At 43.1% G+C, this 23,274-nt stretch overlaps 1 protein-coding gene across 1 annotated transcript in view; it reads right to left on the reverse strand.

The window, feature by feature from the left end:
- PDGFC (platelet derived growth factor C) overlaps positions 1-23,274 on the reverse strand; it is a 162,857-nt gene that overhangs the window by 31,405 nt on the left and 108,178 nt on the right. The window contains exon 3 of the mRNA XM_056855565.1: positions 16,039-16,219. Coding sequence (XP_056711543.1) covers positions 16,039-16,219 — 181 coding nt within the window. The remainder of the gene's footprint in view (positions 1-16,038; positions 16,220-23,274) is intronic.

The raw sequence follows: 23,274 nt of genomic DNA on the forward strand, positions 1-23,274 counted from the left end.
AGTGTAGAATTATTGGACTTGAAGGGCCAGAAAACAATTATGCATAACTCTCTAATCAGATATCAAGAAGGAAGGAAATCAACCCAATCTGCCTACACACAGCTCCATCTTATTCAAACCAAGGGAGCCAAGTCATAGATCAGTAAAGAATCAGGTAACTGATCTAGCTCAGTATCACATGCATCAGGGGTCCCCAACCTTATTAAGCCCGTGAGCACCTTGGGAATTCTGACACAGTGTGGTGGGCACAGCCACAAAATGGATGTCACAGGAGGCTGAGCTAGCTACAAAATGGCGGCAGCAGTTTATATTCAGTTTCTCAGTGGAGATATTTTATCTGTGGTGTCAGCTACTGCCAAGGAAAGTTTTTTTTTAAAATCTGCACAGCCAATACGATTTCCAATGACCAGTCAGAAGCCTTGCTGGGCAAAAGCCTCACCTGTCCCAGCAAAGAATAAAGAATTGATAACCAATAATTATTTTAAACTATGGGAAAAGATAAAAACTGATATGATCATTTGGTCTAATAAAAAACTTTCACTTTTAGGACGTATATCTACAGTCCAAATGAATATCTTACCAAGAATACTCTTCCTATTCCAAAATTTACCTATAATTTCACATATCAAATATTTTAATATTTGGAGGAAATACATATTAAACTTCATTTGGCAAGGGAAGAAACTGAGGATTGCATACAAATACCTAGTGGACTCTAAAATTAGAGGAGGTTTTGCGTTACCGAACTTTCAATTATATGCTGAAGCGGCTGCTTTAGTATGGCTAAAAGACTGGATTAACTTATCTAATATAAGTGGATGGCATGGCTACTTGTGGTACAATAAAATTAAGATACAAGCATCATTTCTTAATCATATAATCAAGTCCTCCTTATTTCATGTTTGGATGAGGTACAAACATATTTTGGAACCAGTAACACCGTTGTGGATCTCACCTCAAGAAATGTTAATATTGCGCCCACTTAGACCAGATAAGTTTTTAACCTATCAAGATTTGATTGTTTGGGATGGGACAAAATATTCACTAAAAGATTTTCAGTTTTTAAAAGAAGACTTCCAATGGCTCCAATATTACCAAATTAAATCTGTTTTTTTGCAAGATATGAAGAATGGATTTGCCAAAGATAGGTCAGTTTTTCACAAACTCCTGTTAGATAAGCAAAGGTTCCAGACTCACCTGGAGCCAGCTTTGGTGTCTGGGGCGGGGGCGGAGAGCGGCAGAGTTGCTTCCCCCCCCTTCACGGGGGCGCATCTGATTGGGCCAGGGAGCCGATTGCTCCCGACCAATCGGGCGGGGCCGGGAGGCTGTTGCGAGGCAGGGGAGGCTTTGCTCGGCCCCCTCCCCCACTGCGCATGTCCGGCAGTTACCGACCGTTGCTTCAGTCTGTCTCCGGCTTTGGAGACAGATAAGCGGGCCGAGGGCAGCGGAGGCACGGCGGCGCAGCGAGCTGGCCTACCAGTGAGGCGGTGGTGAAGAGCTGGTGGTGACGGGCAGGAGGCTGCGGCGCAATTCATCTGGTGGCCCCGAGGAAGGGAGGCAGCCGGCCGAGACCAGCGTTTTGCCGCAGAGCCGCCCGCGTGTCACAGGAGGGAGCTGCGCCACAGGGCCCATTCGTGAGGAGACTGTTGCCGCCGCTTTTAGGCAGTTGTGCCTCCAGGCGTTTGGGCTGTGCCGTTGTGAGCGGCCAACAGCCCCTAATTAATAAACAAACAAGCAAGCAAGCAAGCAAGCAAAAAAAAAAAATTTAAATCACATCTGGGCATTGCTGGTCGGTAGGGAAAAAAAAAAAAGATGCCACCCAAGCCCAAGCCGGCAGCAAAATCATCGCACCCTTCCCCCCCACGCACGAGGGGCCAGGCAGGAGCGGAGAGGAGATCTTGGGCCCCTTCTACTGCCAGGGCTGTGAGGAGGGGCAATGGGCCGAGCGCACAAGGCACATCCCAGCAGGCAACCAGCCAGGCCTCTGCAACTTGCAGGCCTAGGCAGGCCCCAACACCAGTGGTCTCTAGGGGGCAGCCCCCTTCACCTGTTGCCCCTAGGGGGCGAGCTACCACTAGGGGGCGAGCTATCACTGGACAATCTAACACTAGTTGTATGTACCCTCCAACTGTAGCCTCTAGGGGGCGTTCTAACTCTAGGAGGCTGTCCTTTGGGGCAGGAGCTCAGTCCCCTCATGACTGCACGAGTGGGCAGGCGACTCTTGAGGAGCTGTCAGTGGTGATACAGCGGCTGTCAGATGAAGTTGGGCAGCTTCGCTCTCACCAGGCCATAGCTAGCAAAGAGCGGATGGACACCTCCGCTGAGGAGCCCAGCACCAGCGGCACGCAATCTACAACTAGGCGGCGCCACCGGGGGGAATCCTCAACTTCTGATTCTTCTGATTCGAGTAGGCATTCATCACACCACAGACAGAGGCCATCCGGGAGAGGTCGCAAAGGGAAGAAGTACAGACGGCGGCCAGATACATCTGAAAGCACCAGCTCGTCGGGTGAGAGTTCTTCAGGGTCCGAGTCCATGAGAGAGATTGGAGACTACTGGTTGAAAGCTGCAAATGTACCAGGCTTGCCCTCCTGGGCATTGCGTAGAAGAAGGAGGTCCAGGGAGGTTGGGATCAGGTCATCCAGAAAGCATGTGTGGGAGGGGGGCAGGAGTGAGGAGTTCCTCACATTGCCACCCACCTTCAATGATGAGGAGGACCCTCCAGGTATCCACCTCCCTCGGAGAATCAGGGAGGATGCTTTGGACGGTTATTACATCGACGTCTTCTCCCTTGCTAAACCTGAGGTCGATGAGGGCCGCAGGTCCAAATCTTCCAGGAGGGAGAAGCGGAAAGAAAAAGGGGCAGGCAATGACAAGTCCTTTGACAAATGGTTGGTTGGCTATAATATTTACATGGGGGTCATTGCATCAGCTTACCCAGAAAGAGGGTGGCATTTGGGTAATCATTTGGGGAATGTTTTAAAAGCCCGCTCTCTTGCCGGGGACCAGGCAGCGATTGAGTACGATGAGGCCTTCCGGAAGCGTGCATCGCAGAGTGAGCGTGCAAGATGGGACCTCATCAACGATAAACTGTGGTTGGTGACAGTGGCTCCCCACGTTAAGGTTAAGCAAGATGGGGGGCGCTTAGGTCAAAGTAAACCTATCCGGAGGGATAGCTCTAGGCGCATCTGCTGGGATTACGGGCAAGGTCGATGCCAACGGCAAAAATGCAGGTATGAGCATTGCTGTGATTCGTGCTATGGCCCTCATCCAAGATCTAATTGCCCACGAGCCAGTACCAGCTCCCAGCCCTTTCGAGGGAGCCGCCCCTCGACAAAAAAGGAGGGGGGATCAACCAATATCAATGCAGGGGGAAAGTGAAGGGGTCAGTGGGCTAGGCCTGGCTTCAACGCCCATAATTTTGGAGCCTTTGGCCAGGCTTCTTGCCCTGTATCCTGCCAGGAATGAAGCCTTGTACTTATGGGAAGGTTTTGCTCATGGCTTTCACATCCCATTTAATGGTCCTCAGGTCCCCATGCACTCAGGTAACCTTAAGTCAGCACAAGACATGCCTGAGATAGTGGCTGAAAAAATAGCAAAAGAATGTGCGGCTGGACGTGTCGCTGGCCCATTCCATGCCCCTCCATTTCCGAATTTACGAGTATCTCCCCTTGGGGTGGTACCCAAGAAGGCACCAGGTCAATATCGCCTTATCCACCACCTGTCGCACCCAAAAGGAGCATCAGTGAATGAAGCAATTCCGGCTGAGTTATGCTCAGTTAGGTACGCTTCTTTTGATGACGCCGTAAAAATTGTAAGATCTTGCGGCAGAGGTGCGCTTATGGCTAAGTGCGATATTCAATCGGCCTTCCGGCTTCTCCCAGTCCACCCGCAGGATTTCTGTTTACTAGGGTTTTATTTTAACGGCTGCCGGTATGTCGATAAAGCAATGCCTATGGGCTGCTCCGTTACCTGTGCAGCGTTTGAAACGTTTAGCACGTTTTTAGGATGGGCGGTGGTTCAGCGTTCTGGACTGGCAAGCGTAACACACTATTTGGATGATTTTTTGTTTGTGGGGCCAGCTGCTACTAACTCCTGCATCCAGCTCTTGGCTGCATTCACTTCCTTGGCTGCTGAGCTGGGTGTCCCACTTGCAGAAGAAAAAACTGAGGGCCCAGCAGTAAAATTAGTTTACCTGGGGATAGAAATAGACTCCACTGCGGGCACTTCCAGGCTTCCTGGTGTGAAGTTGACAGCATTAAGGGAACTCTTGACAGCGTTGTTGGCCAAGAAAAAATGCACCCTATGGGAGATGCAGTCGGTAGTTGGGCATTTAAATTTCGCCTGTAAGGTCATTTCACCTGGACGGGCTTTCTGTGCTCGGCTGTCGCGAGCCACAGCCGGAGTCAGGGCCTCTCACCGCAAAATTCGGCTTACCCGGGGGATAAAAGACGACATCACCACTTGGCTTAGCTTTCTCTCCAACTTCAATGGTGTAGCCATTTGGCAAGACCCGCTTGAAATCAGGGCCGACTTGCAGGTTCAGTCCGATGCGTCGGGCAGCATCGGTTTCGGGGTATTCTTTGCAGGCAAGTGGTGCGCACAACCTTGGCCTAGCCATTGGTCGGCATCCAACTTAGTCAGGGATCTGACTTTCTTGGAGTTTTTTTTTTTTCCCCCACTGGTGGTGGCTGTAACGATTTGGGCTGACCAGTTCCAAAATAAAAAAGTTATATTTTGGTGTGATAACCAGGCAGTGGTGAGAATAGTGAATAGACAAACGTCCAAATCGCCAAGAGTCATGCGGCTTGTCAGGCACTTCGTACTGACTTGCCTTTATAATAACATTGGGTTCACGGCCAGACATGTCCCGGGAGTGGACAATTCAGTGGCTGATGCGTTGTCTCGATCACAGTGGGACAGATTCCGGAGTTTGGCCCCGGGGGCAGACATCCTCCCCCAGACGTTTCCTCAGGAGCTATGGGCCCTTGGCAGCGTGTGATACTGCAAGCAGTTTTCGATTCCATCTCGCAATCTACGTTCCAGTCCTACTCAGCGGCAGTCAAAAAATTTCTTGCTTTCACTGCAGCGGTAGGAGGCTCAAGTGGCTGGCCTGTCTCTGAAGTCATGGCCCTTCGCTACCTAGCCCATATGAAGGAGGGTGGTTTTGCGGCAAGGACCATTGGGGTCCATATGGCTGCCATAACTTTTTTCAGCCGGGCCTATGGGTTTCCTGACCCATATGGGTCATTCGTGGCTCGCCGGGCAGCCGCCGGATGGCGGAGGGCAGTACCCAGTAAACCTGACCGGCGCAGGCCAGTTACCATAGGCATTTTAAAACGGCTGTTTAGGGCCACCGAGTCAGTATGCCGGTCCAGTTTTGAGGCGGTGTTATTTAAAGCCGTTTTTGCTATTGCATTTTTCGGAGCTCTTAGGGCCAGTGAGCTGGTCGCAGCATCATCGCATGATAGAAGCGAAAGGGCTTTGGGAATTCAGGATGTTACCACCTCTGGGAGCAAATTGAGCTTAAGGGTCAGACGGTCAAAAACGGATCAAAGAGCAAAAGGGGAGATTATACGCTTGTATAAGGGGTTTGGGCATGGGCCATGCCCGGTCAGGGCACTAAAGCGCTTCCTGCATGTTCGCCCTCCCAGGCCTGGTTGGCTATTCATGCATAGGGATGGTTCACCTGTGACAAGGTTCCAGTTTGTGCGTGTGTTCAAGTTATGTTTGTGTTCCTCTGGTTTACCGGCGGCCGAATTTGGTTCACATTCATTTAGGATCGGGGCCGCCACAACGGCAGCCGGCTTGGGGTTGCCTGTCACGCACATCCAGGCGCTTGGCAGGTGGAAATCAGCTGCTTATAGGGCTTATATTCGCCCACACCTCGAACTGAACTAATACAAGCTTTGTTTCTTCCATTCTTTGAGTTCCAGTGTGCCGATCAACAAAAGTTTGGATTTTGGGACACAGCATGGTATACTGGGCCGGACGGTATGCTGAGACATCCGGATGGGGACGCCACCTGGGGATTGGACAGATATCGATCCAGTGGCTGGGCCAACGCGGAATGAGATGGTCTTCTTTCCTTCCTGCAATACAGCGCTATTCCCAACGGCTTGGAATCCCGGACGTTTTAATTATTCAGCTTGGGGAGAATGACCTGGGTTTCCGCAAAGGGAAGAATCTGTCAGAAACAGCACAACTAAACCTACGGGCGCTGGCAAAGCACTGGCCCAAGACGACCATCGGGTGGTCCGATTTATTGGAGAGGCGGAGTTGGTGTTGGGGGGCACCTGCCCGGCCTTTGGATGTTGCCAGGTGTAAGGTCACAAACACGGTGGGGAAGACTGTGGTCTCCCTCGGGGGATTTATAATACGGCATTGGGATATCTCCCACCGGATGGCAGCATTATTCAGACCAGATGGGGTCCACTTATCAGAGTGGGGGTCTGATATATGGCTACATGGCATTCGAGATGCCCTAAAAAACTGGCTGCAGTGCTAAGGCGCGTTGGCGGTAGCTGGGCGGGGTAATGCCCAGCTAGTTGGCGGTTTACGCATGGGGCTGGATGGGTTTTGATGGGGGGAAGCGGCCTGTGTGCCCCTTCCTCCAACTGGGGGACCCCAATAAGGGGTTTTGGGGGAGGCCAAGGAGTTGAGTTGCCGCATAGGGGGCGGCAGGTTTGGCCTCTACCTGAGTGACGGGGGAACACCAAGTGGCGCAAGCCCATGTGTATCCCACATACCGTCATCCTCTACTACTCCCAGCGGGACCGCTGGGAGTTCAGGCCTGCATCAGTTCGCAACGGGACGGCTGATGCCCCCATCCAGCCTTCCCATGCTTCACCAATGCGTCAATAACACTGTTGCCATTAATTTTAGTTGTGGCCATAATTTTTCCAATATTAAAATGTTTCCAATAAAAAATACTGTTCTTTGTTAATAAAATTGTTATATGTTTATTAAAGATGAGTAGTAGTATGTTATATAGTCAGTTCTCAGCCCAATAGCCCTTGGACAGCAAGCAAAGGTTCCAGACTCACCTGGAGCCAGCTTTGGTGTCTGGGGCGGGGGCGGAGAGCGGCAGAGTTGCTTCCCCCCCCTTCACGGGGGCGCATCTGATTGGGCCAGGGAGCCGATTGCTCCCGACCAATCGGGCGGGGCCGGGAGGCTGTTGCGAGGCAGGGGAGGCTTGGCTCGGCCCCCTCCCCCACTGCGCATGTCCGGCAGTTACCGACCGTTGCTTCAGTCTGTCTCCGGCTTTGGCCCACCCTCCCTCCCTAAGGGCTTTAGGTGTTGATGTTATGCTATATTTGTCACAACTAAGGCGGTTTACGCATGGGGCTGGATGGGTTTTGATGGGGGGAAGCGGCCTGTGTGCCCCTTCCTCCAACTGGGGGACCCCAATAAGGGGTTTTGGGGGAGGCCAAGGAGTTGAGTTGCCGCATAGGGGGCGGCAGGTTTGGCCTCTACCTGAGTGACGGGGGAACACCAAGTGGCGCAAGCCCATGTGTATCCCACATACTGTCATCCTCTACTACTCCCAGCGGGACCGCTGGGAGTTCAGGCCTGCATCAGTTCGCAACGGGACGGCTGATGCCCCCATCCAGCCTTCCCATGCTTCGCCAATGCGTCAATAACACTGTTGCCATTAATTTTAGTTGTGGCCATAATTTTTCCAATATTAAAATGTTTCCAATAAAAAATACTGTTCTTTGTTAATAAAATTGTTATATGTTTATTAAAGATGAGTAGTAGTATGTTATATAGTCAGTTCTCAGCCCAATAGCCCTTGGACAGCAATAAGACTCAACTGATCTCTAAAATGTATAGTCTTCTTTTGACAATTTACTGTTAGCAGGAAACAATAAAACCAACAATGATTGATTGGGCGCAAACTGTGGGACATAATATCACTTTAAATAAATGGGGGAGACTATGGTCAAAGGATTTGAAAGGAATAAATGCACAATCAATTCGTGAGAATATTTATAAAATGATGTACAGATGGCATTTAACACCTAAGAAAATTGCAAGGATATATAAGGTGACTTCCCCTAAATGTTGGAAATGCAATAAAGAAATTGGTTCCTTTTATCATATGTGGTGGACTTGCGACAAAGCTAAAGACTTTTGGGATATGATTTATAATGAAATAAGAATAATTCTTCAAAGAAATTTACCCAAAACACCGGAATTGATGCTACTTAGCATGATCCCAGATGATGTGATAATACAAAGGACATTTTTGATCTATGCTACAACAGCTGCAAGACTGCTGTATGCAGCTAAATGGAAAGGGGCAGATATTCCTGGAAAAAAAGACTGGATCATGAAAATGTTTGAACTGGTGGAAATGGCGAAACTTACAGCTACTTTAAATCAAAAGGACAATGAGCAATTTATGGGGGAGTGGGAGGTTTGGTTGAAATATTGTAAACATGAATTAGGTCTGGGAAAAATTGAAGATTACTTATTAATCTGATCCAGGTGATAATATTAATGTTAATAATTACTATTGAACTGATTATATAGTTTAGGAGTGAAAATGTTATGATTTCAGTGGAAATAATTAGGATCAGAACTTATCATGACGGAATTTAACCATTTTATTAAGAGGAAGACGGAGGTGAAGGGGAAGTCAAAATTTTTCTTTTTTCTTTTCTTTTTATTATGTATTTAGAATGATAGCAACATACCCAGACATTTAAATGTTATATCTTTAAACTGTTGCTTGCCTAATGGAAAAGATATAAAACGAATAAAAAATTATTAAAAAAAAAAGCCTCACCTGTCCCTGCCCACTTTCTGTCCCCGCCCACTTGGCAGGCACTAGGAAAGGTGTTGGTGGGCAACATGGCACCCATGGGCATTATGTTGGGAGGCCCTGGTACTAATCAACAGATAGTGGCTCGTCAAGGATTCAGGCAGGGGTGTTTCCAAACTGTGAAACCAGAGATCCTTTTAATTGGAAGTATCATGGACTGAATGGGAAATTTCATGCAGGAAAAGTCCTACTGAGCTATGACCCTTCTCAAAGTGCTGCATCGGTGTTACGACACTGCATTTGGTTTTGAATTTTGTTTTAAAAAACTTATTTTTTTTTCTATTTGGCCCTCTGTGTCTGAGACACTGTCCTTCAGTGTTACTCCTCTGAAGGTGCCTGCCACAGCTGCTGGCAAAACGACAGGAAATAAAATACCAAGAACACGGTCACACAGCCCGGATAACCTACAGGAACCAATGAACTCTGACCGTGAAAACCTTCGACAATATTTTGAACGCCTCTACGGGGAGGAAATATTTCAACAGACCCGGAGATTGGAAACACTTCGTAACAAGAAAGCACATCTACTTTGTTCTTTAACTTTTCTACTGTGATGCAGAAACACAGGAACCATTCCATCTTTTCTCATAACTAAAAGAATCTTTAAAACTTCACGAGCTAACCGCATTTATGACCATCTAGAATGGGCTCTCTTACGAGAGAGAATTCACACTAACCGCAGAGAACTTGCTGCCACAGACAAGGAGTTGTTTTCATATCAATACTAGCCACAAAATGAGAAGCCATGATTGGGACAAGATTGATAATCTCACCTACAGAAAAATGGAACAGGGGTTAACCAGCCATACTTCCAGACAGAAGCAAAAGTTTAACAAATTACAGGAAAGAAGACAGACCAGTCCAAAACTTGACAACAAACGGATTATCTTCAATCTGACAGACTGACAACTCTCACCTGAAGAAACTTCCATCTTAGCCAAGGGAGGAAACTCCCCCCCCCCAAATTCCGGTGGAAGACATCATTGCAAATGTAGAAGCTGCCATTCGTAATCTACCTGAAGAAGATGCTGAGGAAATAAGAGGAGAGACAGCAAGAATTCTACGAAAAGCAAAGCCCCCTGCTAGCAATATAACACGCAAGGAGAGAAACACCATCAAGACCCTCAATGCAGATCCAGAAATCATTATTCTACCAGCTGACAAAGGCAATGCTACAGTGATCATGAAAACAGAAGAATACAAAAAGAAGATTGAGGAACTTCTGGACCCTGCCCCATCAAAAAACTAAAACGAGATCCAACTTCCAAAATTACCAGGAAAACTAGCATACTGATCAAGAATTCCACTCTTCATCCGGACACACACAGAAAACTATGCAAGACAGAAGCACAACCACCACAATTGTATGGACTACCTAAAATTCATAAGGATTCTGTCCCACTCCGGCCCACTGTGAGCGCCGTTGGTTCCCCAACATATGAATTAGCTAGATATTTGACCACCCTCCTACAGGACCACATTGGAAAAACCACTTCTTACATCAAAGATTCAACTCATTTCATCAACAAAATCAGTCCGTTGAGACTCAATCCACAGGATATATTAGTCAGTTTTGATGTTGTATCCTTTTTTACCAAGGTTCCAGTGAAAGACACAATCTCATTGATTAACCAGGTTTTTCCAGAAGATATAACAGCCTTATTTCACTATTGTTTGACAACGTTATTTCCTATGGGATAAAGAATTTTATGAACAGATTGATGGAGTAGCTATGGGAAGTCCACTCAGTCCAGTAATAGCAAACTTTTACATGGAATATTTTGAAAAGACAGCATTAGAATTGGCACCTTACAAACCTATAGTCTGGTTCAGGTTCGTAGATGATACATTTGGTATTTGGAGCCATGGTGAAGAAAAATTAATGGACTTTCTAAACCATCTTAATAATACCCATCCAAAAATTCAGTTTACCATGGAAAAGGAAATTGAGGGTAAACTCCCATTTCTTGATACCCTTGTCATCCGTAAAACAAACTTTCAGTTAGGTCACAAGGTCTACCAGAAACCAACACATACAGATCACTACTTACACAAAAACTCCAACAACCACCCCCTACTGAAAAGAGGAATAATCAAAACATTAATGGACCGTGCAAGATGGATCTGTGAACCACAGTTTCTCAAGGAAGAAATTAATCATCTAAATCACACACTGCTAGCAAACGGCTATTCCAGAAATGAAATTAGAAGGGCCATTAAACCAAACAAAAATCAAAAAACTCTGGAAAAACAGTCTCCCATAGGAAAGGTATTCTTGCCATTTATTAAAGGAGTCACTGATAGAATGGAGAAACTTTTGAAAAAACATAACCTACAAACAGTGTTTAAACCCACCAAGAAAATACAACAGATGCTACGATCAGCAAAAGACAAAAGAGACCCCCTCACCTCTGCAGGAGTATATCGTATACCTTGCAGTTGTGGACAAGTTTACATCAGGACCACAAAATGCAGCATACAAACAAGGATAAAAGAACATGAAAGATACTGCAGACTTGGCCAACCTGAGAAATCAGCAGTGGCTGAACATGGACTGACACAAACAGGACACAGGGTCTTATTCCAAGACACTGAAAGACTGGACAATTCTACCAACTATTTTGTCAGATTGCACAGAGAAGCCATTGAAATTCATAAACATCAGCACAACTTTAACAGAAAAGAAGAGAGTTTAAGAATGAATAAGGCTTGGCTTCCTGTCCTGAAAACCTCCAGACTAACAAAGACTACAGTCCACAATAGCCATGCAGATTAGCTTTGGATTTCACACATTAACAGATCACTTCAGGATACAATGGTTCCATATTAACATACCACACCCTCATTATCACATTATCTTGATACTTACAGGACAATGATTAGCACATTACCTTTGATACTTTTTGCAGGACAATGATTCAGCTCAACCCCCCCTTTCTGACTATATATTACTCTTCATACACACTTGACCCTGAGAGAAACTGTCCTTCAGTGTTACTCCTCTGAAGATGCCTGCCACAGCTGCTGGCGAAACATCAGGAAAGAAAATACCAAGAACACGGTCACACAGCCCGGATAACCTACAGGAACTCTAAACTATATTAATAAGAAACTTGAATGTTCAGGTGACAATGACAGAACCTGTTTCACAAATCTGACACCATTTGTAATATGGGGTAGGACAAGTTTGGGTTTGCACGTTTTGTGTAAACATGTAAACTTGCCCTAAAAAATGTACATACAAAGTCAGAGAAATATATACAAGTTCTATAATTCAGTGTGTTAAACTCTTAACTCTCTGTGACACCCTCTTAAAATTTAATACTACATTATAAATCTATTTATGAAGCTTGTTGGTAATATAGACTATAAATCTATTTATGAAGCTTGTTGGTAATATAAACTAAGTCGTAGTGGTTTAGACAAGGTATTCAAGATTTTGATATAATCAATATGAACATCAAAGCAAAAACTTCAAGAATAAAAGACTTGGTTAAAAGTACAGTTGGAAAAGAATGCCAAGGCCACAGTATCGTCTCTCTTTTTAGAATCACCCATTACACTACACCAAAAGTATGCTTCTTGAAGATAGATACGCTTAAGGGATATGCATGGTTGTTTATTCAGAGATGAACCACAGGAGAAGCAGATATAAATTGCTACCACCTGGGCTACTTCAAGAAGTTACTTTCGATAAAGCAAAAGTCTGAGCTCCATAGGCCGCACCTTTCCTATAACTGTATCAGGTATCCTGAGCATTTGTGAACAATGATCGAGGACAGCTCAACAATCCTTTAATATACCACCACAGTCCACACACTGTAAAGACTGAGCAGGTGCAAATCTAGATATTTCCACATGATCTCTGAAGAAACAAAAGAGCTTCTCTTGCTAGCTTGTAGCAATATCTATGGATTAATTTTTGAGGCCAGACATTTGTGCTGGAGGCACTCCACTCCGTTGTTGTTACGCCAAGAATTTATCACATCCAAAAGCTGCTTTTAGCAAACGTGGAGCTTTCAAACCATTTAGGCTTGCTTCTGCAGATACAGCTGCTGCACTTGTTCTCTCATCTACTCCACTGTATTTATGGACTTTCACCACACTGTGTATTTATACCCCGCGCCCCTCCCGATAGTTCATCAGATACAATGCAATATGTTATTCTGTTATAATTGACAGCAACGTACTTGGAAGGGTATGTTTCTCTTTAGGATTGTACTGTTAGGCAGTTTGTGGATCGATCACTTAACATTGCTGATTTGTTATGGCAGAATTTTCTGTTAGACTACAATTCCTTAGCTAGAATGAGCCAAGACCTCACACTGTATCATTTTAATAGAGTGCAGTAGGATTCTTTGGTACTCATGGAAAATTTGAGATTGGACTATTTATTTATTTATTAGGCTTATAACCCGCCCTCCCCAGCAAGCCAGCTCAGGGCAGGTAACATCATTTTAAAAATACAACAGTATACACTATAAATATACAGTAAAATCCATAATAAAACCATCAATAAAATTCTAAAAACCTAACATGATGGCACACAAGTCTAAAAGCTGTAGGGACCGTACAGGTGGCAACCCTTTGCTTTTTGTTGTTCCCACTAAGGGAAAAAAAAGGGGGGGAGGCTCATGTCAAAAATATTTTTGTTGTTTTGTGGCATAGGAGCTATGGTGTGCTCATAGCCTGGATTGGTGATGTCATCCCTAGCCTTGATGTAGCAATAATACTGGGTTATAATCTAACACTGTTCTGATGGCAAAACATTCTAGTATATGTTTCCACTTGGCCCTGCATGATAACACAATTTCATTGTGTGTGTGTGTGTGTGTCTTATAAAAAATTATTGAGTAGATGTGCATATAGGATTTTCTTTACAAAATTAGGATTTTCTTTATTTCTGGTTTCATCCATTTATAAATTTCCGTTAGAGTCAACTGCATTGCCACTCGGATACACCAAAACCCACAGTAAAAGTAATAATTACTGCCAGGATACGCAGAAGGACTAGTATTTACATACTATGAATATGCATGCCAACGTGTAGTTTGTAAGGCATAGCTGTTTTTGGATATATATTATGGTCAGAATGCTGACAAAGTTTTAAATATGTTAAACATTAATTTTAACATTAAACAATTACTTTTTTGAGACTGTGAAATGCAGTTTATAACCAAGCAGGAAACTGTATGCCACCTGACTGCAGATGCCAGTTTGAGATCTACTGCTGCCATTTAAACCAAACACATTGCTACTCAGATATTTCAAGTCTAGTAAAAATATTTAAACCTCTTGGCAGGTTGTCAAAAGAGTATGATTTAGATCCAAGGAGTTCTTTCCACTAAATGAGGAAACTTTGTCAGAAGGATCTGAGAAAGTGGAAGGGAATCCTTAGATCCAAACCTAAGGATAACAAGAAAAATCCTGGGTTTACCAAAGTATAAATAGCAAAAGTTCTTCAGTCAAGTGTTATTTGGTACCACAATACCTTTTAAGAAGAGAAAATTAACTGTCTGATGTTCTAGTGCTTAGTTGTGCTAAAAGAAGCGATTAATTGGATCTATATTGCACATATACATTAACTTTCATTTCCAGTTGCCTGAAGTTGAGAAAATGTTCTTAAGCCAATAATAACTACCCACCACAAAATTACTATCTCTCAGAATGAATGCCTGGGACACATACAAAGCTAAAAACATCTGACAAAACACACATTTCAATTTAGGGTGGTCATTCAGAAGCTTCTTGGATTTCTACCTTCATCTCAGCTTCCATACAAGAAAGTAAAGCTAGTTTCTTGTAAAGAAATTTTGGCATGATCTTGAATGACAAATGACATACTACCAGGTGCCAAGATAGATGGAGGATATAGTCACCCCAAACTTCTGCTTCAACTGGAGCTGCTTTGTTCTCAGTGCCCTGAATAATTAATAACTCCTTTGGCAATCAGTCATGCATTCCTTAATGGCACCTCAGGCATCAAGTGTCCCATTCACCCGCTCCCTCAAGTAACAATAGACTTTACAACACTGGGTGTTCTATGCCAAGCTTGTAACTGACATAATTTAAACTAAACAAGTCAGTAGAAGGAATATTACCCAGACCCAAATTGGAATCTTTTATCAGGTTTGTTTACATAGCATACGGTTGCTATGTAAATCATATCAGTATCTAGGAGATTTGGGATAGACTTTCTTAACATAATTTTTTGGCAAGTCATTTCCCTTCTTGCGTACTCAAAGAACTTAAGTACAGAAATGCTTTTATACAGGCCAAGACCCATAGTGATTGTGAACACGATAGATGGGTACCCAAATATACTTCAGAGAATTTAAAATAATGTTTTCCAAGAATTATGTATTCAACGTGAGGTTTCCAGGACTACATGAGGTCTCTCTCTCTCTATAAAAATATCCTTTGCAAGGGTATGTTAGCTCCAACCTTCCCCACCATCATATTTTTTCCATTTTCCATTTCTTCAAAAGACAACTGTAAATGCATTAGAAATGCTCAGTGTCTGGGCATTTACACCATGTGGTGCTTGAACACCAGAGGAAAAACTACAATGAAAATTATTTCAAAATAACGTACCCTGTGATCTCAACTTTGTTCAAATTCCTTTTGCCTGAGCTGATTTATCAGTGTCTTTCAGATTCTTAATCAACATAAAAGTTGTTTCTTCAAAACAGTCAGTTAAAATGAAATAAAATTACAGTAGGATTAAACAAGAATGCTTAAAGAGGCCTAGCAGTGCGCTCCTCAATGTGTGTGGTCTCCAATAACAAACACAAGCTTGTACTGTTTTATTTCATTTCTCCCCAAAACAATTTCTCTTTGCTAATCCTCCCACTCTTCATCTTGCAGAACATGGATAGGGAGGAATGGTTCACAATGCTGGACTATTCATTAAAATATATTTCAGATATGATTCGGCTCTCCTAATTTTTTTTAAAAAACCTTTCATTAATTCATGCATTTTCCCAATTAGTAATAACTCACAAGCATTTTTCACTTGAGTTACTCTTTTCCAGCCCCTGCCGCTCTGATATATAATTTAAGAGTTTTCGTTTAGCACACATGAAAAAATTAACAGTTTCATTTGATGCGAGAATAATGGCTTCCTATTGTTGCCTAGTTTTATACTAGTCTATGTTCTTTTAACATTATTCCTTGAAAAAACAAAGGCAGAAAGGGATATTACTTACTGGTGTGAGAAGAGTATAATGAATACAGAATCCAGGTTCAGAAGGAAAATATTCATCAGAAACAAATCTTATTCTGATTTGGTTCCCTTTGGAAATCTGTTTGCCTGGAACGGCAGTGGAACCACACCACCGCCCTAAAATACTGCCATCACTAGGTTCTTCAACTTCTACAAAGTCATACCTACAATGAAAAAATACAGACATAATTCACTCACTGATCTACTTTGTATAGACTTTTTATTTAGCAGGCAATACAATCAATGGACAAAACCCAAGAATAATTTCATTTCAAACTCAATACACTGGCACATATCTACCTCTAGTTGTTGCATACTAAACACTTGGAACACAATCCTTTATGTTCCAGAAGACATACCCTGCTAACATTTAGATCAGAGTTTCCTGAAACTACAACTGGTACAGAATGATGCTGCAAGAATGTTCACTAGGAGGGTCATAGGGACTATATCGCTGAAATCTTGCTCCATCTACACTTGTTTTGCAGTCAAAGCTCTGCTCATGACCTGTGCTCAATCCTGATGGAAGTCGGTTTCAGGTATTTGGCTCAAAGTTGACTCAGCCTTCCATCCTTCCAAGGGCAGTAAAAGGAGTACCCAGCTTGCTGGGGATAAAGTGTAGAGGTCTGGGGAAGGCAAAGGAAACATAAACTGCCTAGTAAACATCACGATGTGACGTTACCCCATGGGTCAGTAATGACCTGGTGCTTACACAGGGGATTACCTTTACCTTTTTAACCTAATGGTTTGGGACCATCATGCCTTAAGGACTGCCTGTTTCCATATGAACCTACCTGGCCAGTATAGTCTTTTTCAGGGGCCTTGTTTTGTGTGCCCTCATTATCTGACACTACATGAGTGGCAACTTGAGAAAGGACCTTCTTGATTGTGGCACCAACAGAGATTCTTCTGTTCCGCTTTCTCATTATTTCTTGCCAATGGGTGAAGACCTTTTTGTTTCATTTTGAATTCCCTTACTAACCTATCCTTCCAGTTTATGTTTTTAATTGTTATTTTATATGTATGCAAGCATTCTTAAAGTTGTTTTTAATGTTTAACTATTCACCACTTTGAGGGGTCTAATTGAGAGGAAAGGAAGGATTAAAATGTTCTAAATGAACAATAAACAATGTAGTCATTTCAATGCAGCCCAGATGAGCACTGGACTGAGGTCATTTGTATCCAGATGCACATTTGCATCTTCATATGGATTTTCCCAGCTGCAACAAGACAACAAACATCAATAATAGTTAATTGTAAACTAGAAAAATTAATAATTTTAACCCTAGTTTCCTTATTCAATATACTCCTGCCTCAGAAGAGTATTGAGCATTGTTAAATCAAGCAAAGAAATGGGAGAGATCTGGCATGTTTTACATTATCTTCAGTAGCAAACATCTATCATCACTCTTCAAAGTTCTGAGAAATAATGGAGACAGTCACATATTGAGTGATTCTTACTATATGTGAGCTTAAGCAAATGCTTACGATTTTATATGCTAGGTTCACATATAATTCTGGAAAACCAACATTCATATAAATACTCTGAGTTAAAAAGACTACGTAGCAGCTTTGAAAAAAGCAGGTACACATTACAGTCAGCTAATTATCATTATGACCTATTAACTTTAGAGACTTTGCCTCAAGTCAGCAACCCCCAAATTGCCATGGATATGTGCAGCATCCAAAATAAAATCTACAGACTAGTAGTCTGACGAGGGATGCCAGGTTGTCCACCAGAGTGAGCATCCTCCTGCCACTGTACTCTAGACTCCTGCTTGATAGAGCAGTGGGAGAACAATGGGGAGAGAACCAGCATCATTTAACTCTCTAGGAATTATCCAAATCACTATGGTAAAATCCATAGAAATTCCTAAAGCATCACTGACATTGCAGCATCACTTACAGAAAGGAAACTAGAAGTGAAGTCACAGCATTGCACAACATCTGTTTCTAGAGTCTCTGCCTCCCTCATGCTTCTGGGGATTGCCAACCAGGGAACAGCAACTCAAGGTATGAAGTTCTGAAGGGGGGGTGCTCCTCCAATGGAATGGCTTTTCTGTCTGCTGAGGAAGAAGGGGAGATTTTTTCTGTCTCACCTCTCCTGCTGTAGATTTTGCTCCCCACACTGTTCTTGTAGGTTCACTGTCCAACAGGATCACAATTTTGAGGGGCCCAGAATCTCTAGTGAGGGGGGAGACAGGGAAGTTGCTTTCTCCTGGTGTGACTCTGTTCACACTGCTTAGGATCCAAGCCAATACCTAAGTCTCTGCAAACTTGGTGCCAGAAGAACTGCTATGGAAAAGGAATTCCATAATCAAAGTGGCATCACAGAAAGGCCCTATATCTGGTGCTCCCGTCTCATAAGCAGCTGCCATTGATATTAACTATTTGATGCTGTTTTAAATTGTTTGGATTACTTCAGTAAGAATTTGATTTCATGTATACTAGTATAACTGAAAAATACATTTATCATACTAATTCAAATAAATGCATTTAGAGCACATTCCTGGGGGGGTGAAAGTCATTTGGAGGAGGCGTGACCCCACACCAGCGTAAGTGCCCACTTATCATGGTACAAGGGACACTTACACTGGTGCATTCCTGTCAGGGCCTGGGCACTGCAGAGCTGTGCAGGGCTCCGTTTCTGGCTCAGCCTGTCTGGGAACTAAATCCCAGAAAATAGCAACACCGGCATGTGGGGGGTATTCCCGGGATGTCCCAAGGGCAGAGCTGACTTTAGTCAGTTTCCTAACCCCTTCCAGCCCGGGAACACCCCTCACTGCTGTGGCAGGGCTATGACACCTTTTTTTTGGTGTTGCAGCCCCACTCTTTTTTTATTTCAAAAGAGGCTTTTTTATTCTCTGCGGTGGCTGGGAAGCCTATGAGGAGGCTGTGTGGCTGTGCCACTCCCGGACACCACGGATCCCCCCACCCCACCCCCAGGAATGGGCTGCCTGTCTGTCTGCAGCGACAATGAACTCAAAACTTACTTCTGCTATTTTGTAGAACAAATCTATATATAATTTGTTTGAATAAGTTTCAAGAAAGAGTTTGACCCCCCTAAAAATAATGTCTTGATCTGAAATCAGTGATTTACCAATTATTATCTGTAATTATTCAGTGCTTACCAAGTGTACATCTAGCCACTTGTAAAAGTACTATTCACATTAAGAATACAAATATTCATAACAGGTAAAACACAAACCTATTATAAAGCAAAGTGACATTTATGAATTATATGTAATATGCAAAATTATTTTATGACTGCCTTATGTTCTGTTTGTGTTTACATTTATTTTGCACTGCAAATAATATTCCAACCAACACAAACAGTGTTTGTTCATTTATTTCATTTATTATAACTATAACTTTCAAAACATAACATACATATCAAATACGGGGTGGGGGGAGGAATCTATCAAATTCCAGGGTACTAGAAAAGCGATATAACAACTGACACATGAAGTAAAATGAACTATTACTCCTGCTGAAGAACCCCACATGTCCCCAGGTCATCATTTCAGAGCCTTTGTAATCCCTGTAATATACCCACCAGTATTGTATTGCATTGTCTCAACTGTTATTTAAAGGATTTAAGAAACATGTTTTATTGGCCAATCAAATGTAGGCTTCTCGCTGCAACATGATACAGTACATACATAAGTAAGTGGCTTATAATGAGTACTTCTTTCCTCAGACTTATCCCCAGAGACCTACACAAGATTTATTTTCTTTCATGCTTTACAAACAAGCCTGTTTTTGCAGACTTAATGCCCGGTCTTATTCAGTACATTTACAGATCTGGTTTTTACTTAATAAAGCTCTAAGAGATTCAACCTATTAGACTGAACTGCCCACAAACAGCAAATAAGAACAATGAAGGCATGCAGAGAGGCAATCTCAGAGGCCCTTTTTCCACTTTGGAGTTGCCTCGCCATGGAGTTTCATCTAAATCTGAAGTTGGGCACCTGGCAGGAAAAACAACCTAGAGTCTTAATTGCTAGGCATCAGAAAAACTGGAAAAAAGTGAAGAGTTTTATATTCAAAGTTCTAATTTATGCATCTTAAAGTTGTCACAATTCATCTTGTCATTAAGGAACATTTTAAAGCTAAAGTTTAAAAAATACTACTTCTTGTGGCAGCTGGAGTTACTAGTCCTGAAATGCCCACTTACCCACCCTTTCTATCTGCTCTACCTATTCAATATCCTTCACATAGGAATGACCATATCAATAATAAAATTTCCATATTCATGAACAGTATTCCTATGGATGGCAGATGCTGGGAATAAACAACCAGGGAGAGCTATTGCCCTTGTGCCCATGAACTCCTACACACGAAGCCAGCTGGGTGACCTTGGGCAAGTTAGAGCTCTGTTAGAGCTCTCTCAGCCACACCTACCTCACAGGGCGTCTGTTGTGGGGAGGGGAAGGGAAGGTGATTGTAAGCCGGTTTGAGTCTCCCTTAAGCGGTAGAGAAAGTCGGCATATAAAAACCAACTCTTCTTCTTCCTAGTACTTACCCAATGCCACTGACTGAAACTAAGCAGAGGTAGGGTATTAGCCTTATCGATTAATCATTTCTTACCAAGATTCTCCGAATCAATTGCTTATATTTTTATATTAATTTATCCAGAATAGTCAATTCTCATCTTAACCCCTCTCAAGTTAATTTCCCTCAAAATACTTGTTTTCTCTGCCCTACTCCCAAAAGAAAGGAAGTATCAATTTCTGACACTTGCCACTTCATCAATACCAGGCCACTTCTGTCTCCTTAACATTTAGCCCTATTTTATGCATTAGTTCTACACCTCTGTTCTCCCTGTTTCTGCCTCCAACTTTGACAGGTAGAAGAACAAAAGGTGCTAAAACTTTAAAAATGGGCAGCTGGCCAGTTTGCAGCCTCCTACTTTGCCGCCAGCTACACACAAGTACCATCATGAGCCAATTTCTTACTTTATCAATACCCACACAAGTACCCATAATGCAGTAATCCTTCACTTACAAGGATCAGGGAGGAATTCCACTTTGGATACCCAGTGGGGATAAAAGTGAGGTATAAATGCAGTAACTAAAATAAATTCTGAAAATCCCATTTGTGTACCATTTGTACTTTGTATCCCAACCACCAACCTAAGGGCAAAAGACTACAGTAAAAATGAGTCCGATGACCTCCTTTCATGTGATCATTCAGCATACTAAACAGTAAACTGAATCTATTACTAAAGGAAAGTTAACATTTGGATAACACTTTTCAAAATACAGACAGAATAATGCATAATATTCTATCTAAGGAAGAGCTGGCAACTTCACAAGAAAACACATTTCTAGTACTGAAGCTCTCTGCCTGTTAACTTTTTCTCTGTCTAAATGTATTTTGAGCACCTGCCAACTGGATCAGATGTGCATCGCAACATTCCTTATGCTGCACATGTTGACTGAAACCTGAGAGGCTGTGAAAGATAACGAAGCTAGTGAAATTTCTAAGATGTTTCAGTGTTTTCAGCATCTCCATGGTGTTTGGTTAAAGCACAGTATGGAACCAAGATATGACTGATCCAAACAATACATGTAGCCAAAACTACAGTAATTATAAAACAGGGACTGGTCAATAACCACTATGTAGCAAGATTCTTTTTTGGGTCATGCAGTACATTTTTTAAAAAAATTTATATATAATAACCCTTTACAATTTAGACAACTTAAATTTCCAAATCTGTATAGAGTTTATTTTAAAAAAAAGTAAAGGTCCCCTGTGCAAGCACCCGGTCATTCCTGACCCATGGGGTGACGTCACATCCCGACGTCTTTGCTTGCGGGGTGGTTTGCCAGTGCCTTCCCCAGTCATCTTCCCTTTACCCCCAGCAAGCTGGGTACTCATTTTACCGACCTCGGAAAGATGGAAGGCTGAGTCAACCTGGAGCTGGCTACCTGAAACCAACTTCCATCAGGGTCGAACTCAGGTTGTGAGCAGAGCTCGGACTGTAGTACTGCAGCTTATCATGCTGCGCCACAGGGCTCCTCATAGAGTTTATTACAGAAGCATTATTCAGTATATTTCCTAGATAGAATGAATCACAGGGTTAGATCCTATGGATCTGTTCTGCTAATGGAAGCGCCTTCCCCTGGTACAAGGTACTTCTGATGCAATTCAGAGCCTTCTGTATCACGGCAATTGCCTCTCACCAGAAGAAAAACACTGTAATTGGTGGAGTGGATCCACAGAAGCCAGCCCCACATTATCAGAGTAAATACCCTTTCCCCTTTAGTTCACTGCTGGTGCACAAGGGCCGCAGCTGCATCCACACATCTTTGGAAAGTACACTATCATTGTGCTACAGCAATCATTTACCTCTTGGATTGTCTTGTCCACACAGGAAATTATTTTTGCAAATGACTGCTATAGCACAATATCCAACAATATATGGGCATAGCCCGTTTCTTTCTATTTGTTGTTTCTTATCAGGAATGTGGCTAGACAGATTACATGTGAAGAAAAGTATTTCTCCATGGCATGGAAGTTATCAACATTTCTTTAAAAGTTTCAAGGCCTTTCACAAATCTAATTTCCAAGGCCTATATAGAAGCCAATACTTATTTATTCACTTCATTTATAGTCTGCCTTTCTCACCGAGCCTCAAAACAGATTATAAAATATTCAATTCAGTCATGTAGCATGAAACATCTAATAAACAATGCCACAGGCCTAAGATTAAAGAATCAGAAAATAATGCAAACAAAAAACTGCAGGTATGCAGGTCTAAGGGAATGAAGGGCTTCATAGGTGGTGACCAGTAACATAAACTGAACCCAATAACTGATGACTGGTAACCAATGGAGTGACTGCAGAATGGGTGTGATGCGTCTGCTCTATCCAGCTCCTACCCAGCTGTTCTATAACAGTTTCCAAGTTGACTTTAAGGGCTGACCCATGCAGAGAGCATTACAACTCTCGAGCCTTCAGGTTACAGTGGCATAGATCCATGTGGCCGGGCTGGCTGAGTCAAGTTAAGGAGACAACTTCTGGGCTAAATGAAAATAGAAGAAAACATTTTTTTTTTTTGCAGCTACATTAACTAACCAGCATGGTCTAGTGGTTAAGAACGGTGGTTTGGAGAAGTGGACTCTGACCTAGTGAACCGGGTTTGATTCCCCACTCCTCCACATTAGCGGTGGAGGCTAATCTGGTGAACTGGATTGGTTTCCCCACTCCTACA

Source organism: Euleptes europaea, chromosome 9 (assembly GCF_029931775.1).
Source record: "Euleptes europaea isolate rEulEur1 chromosome 9, rEulEur1.hap1, whole genome shotgun sequence".
NCBI classification, from domain to species: domain Eukaryota; kingdom Metazoa; phylum Chordata; class Lepidosauria; order Squamata; family Sphaerodactylidae; genus Euleptes; species Euleptes europaea.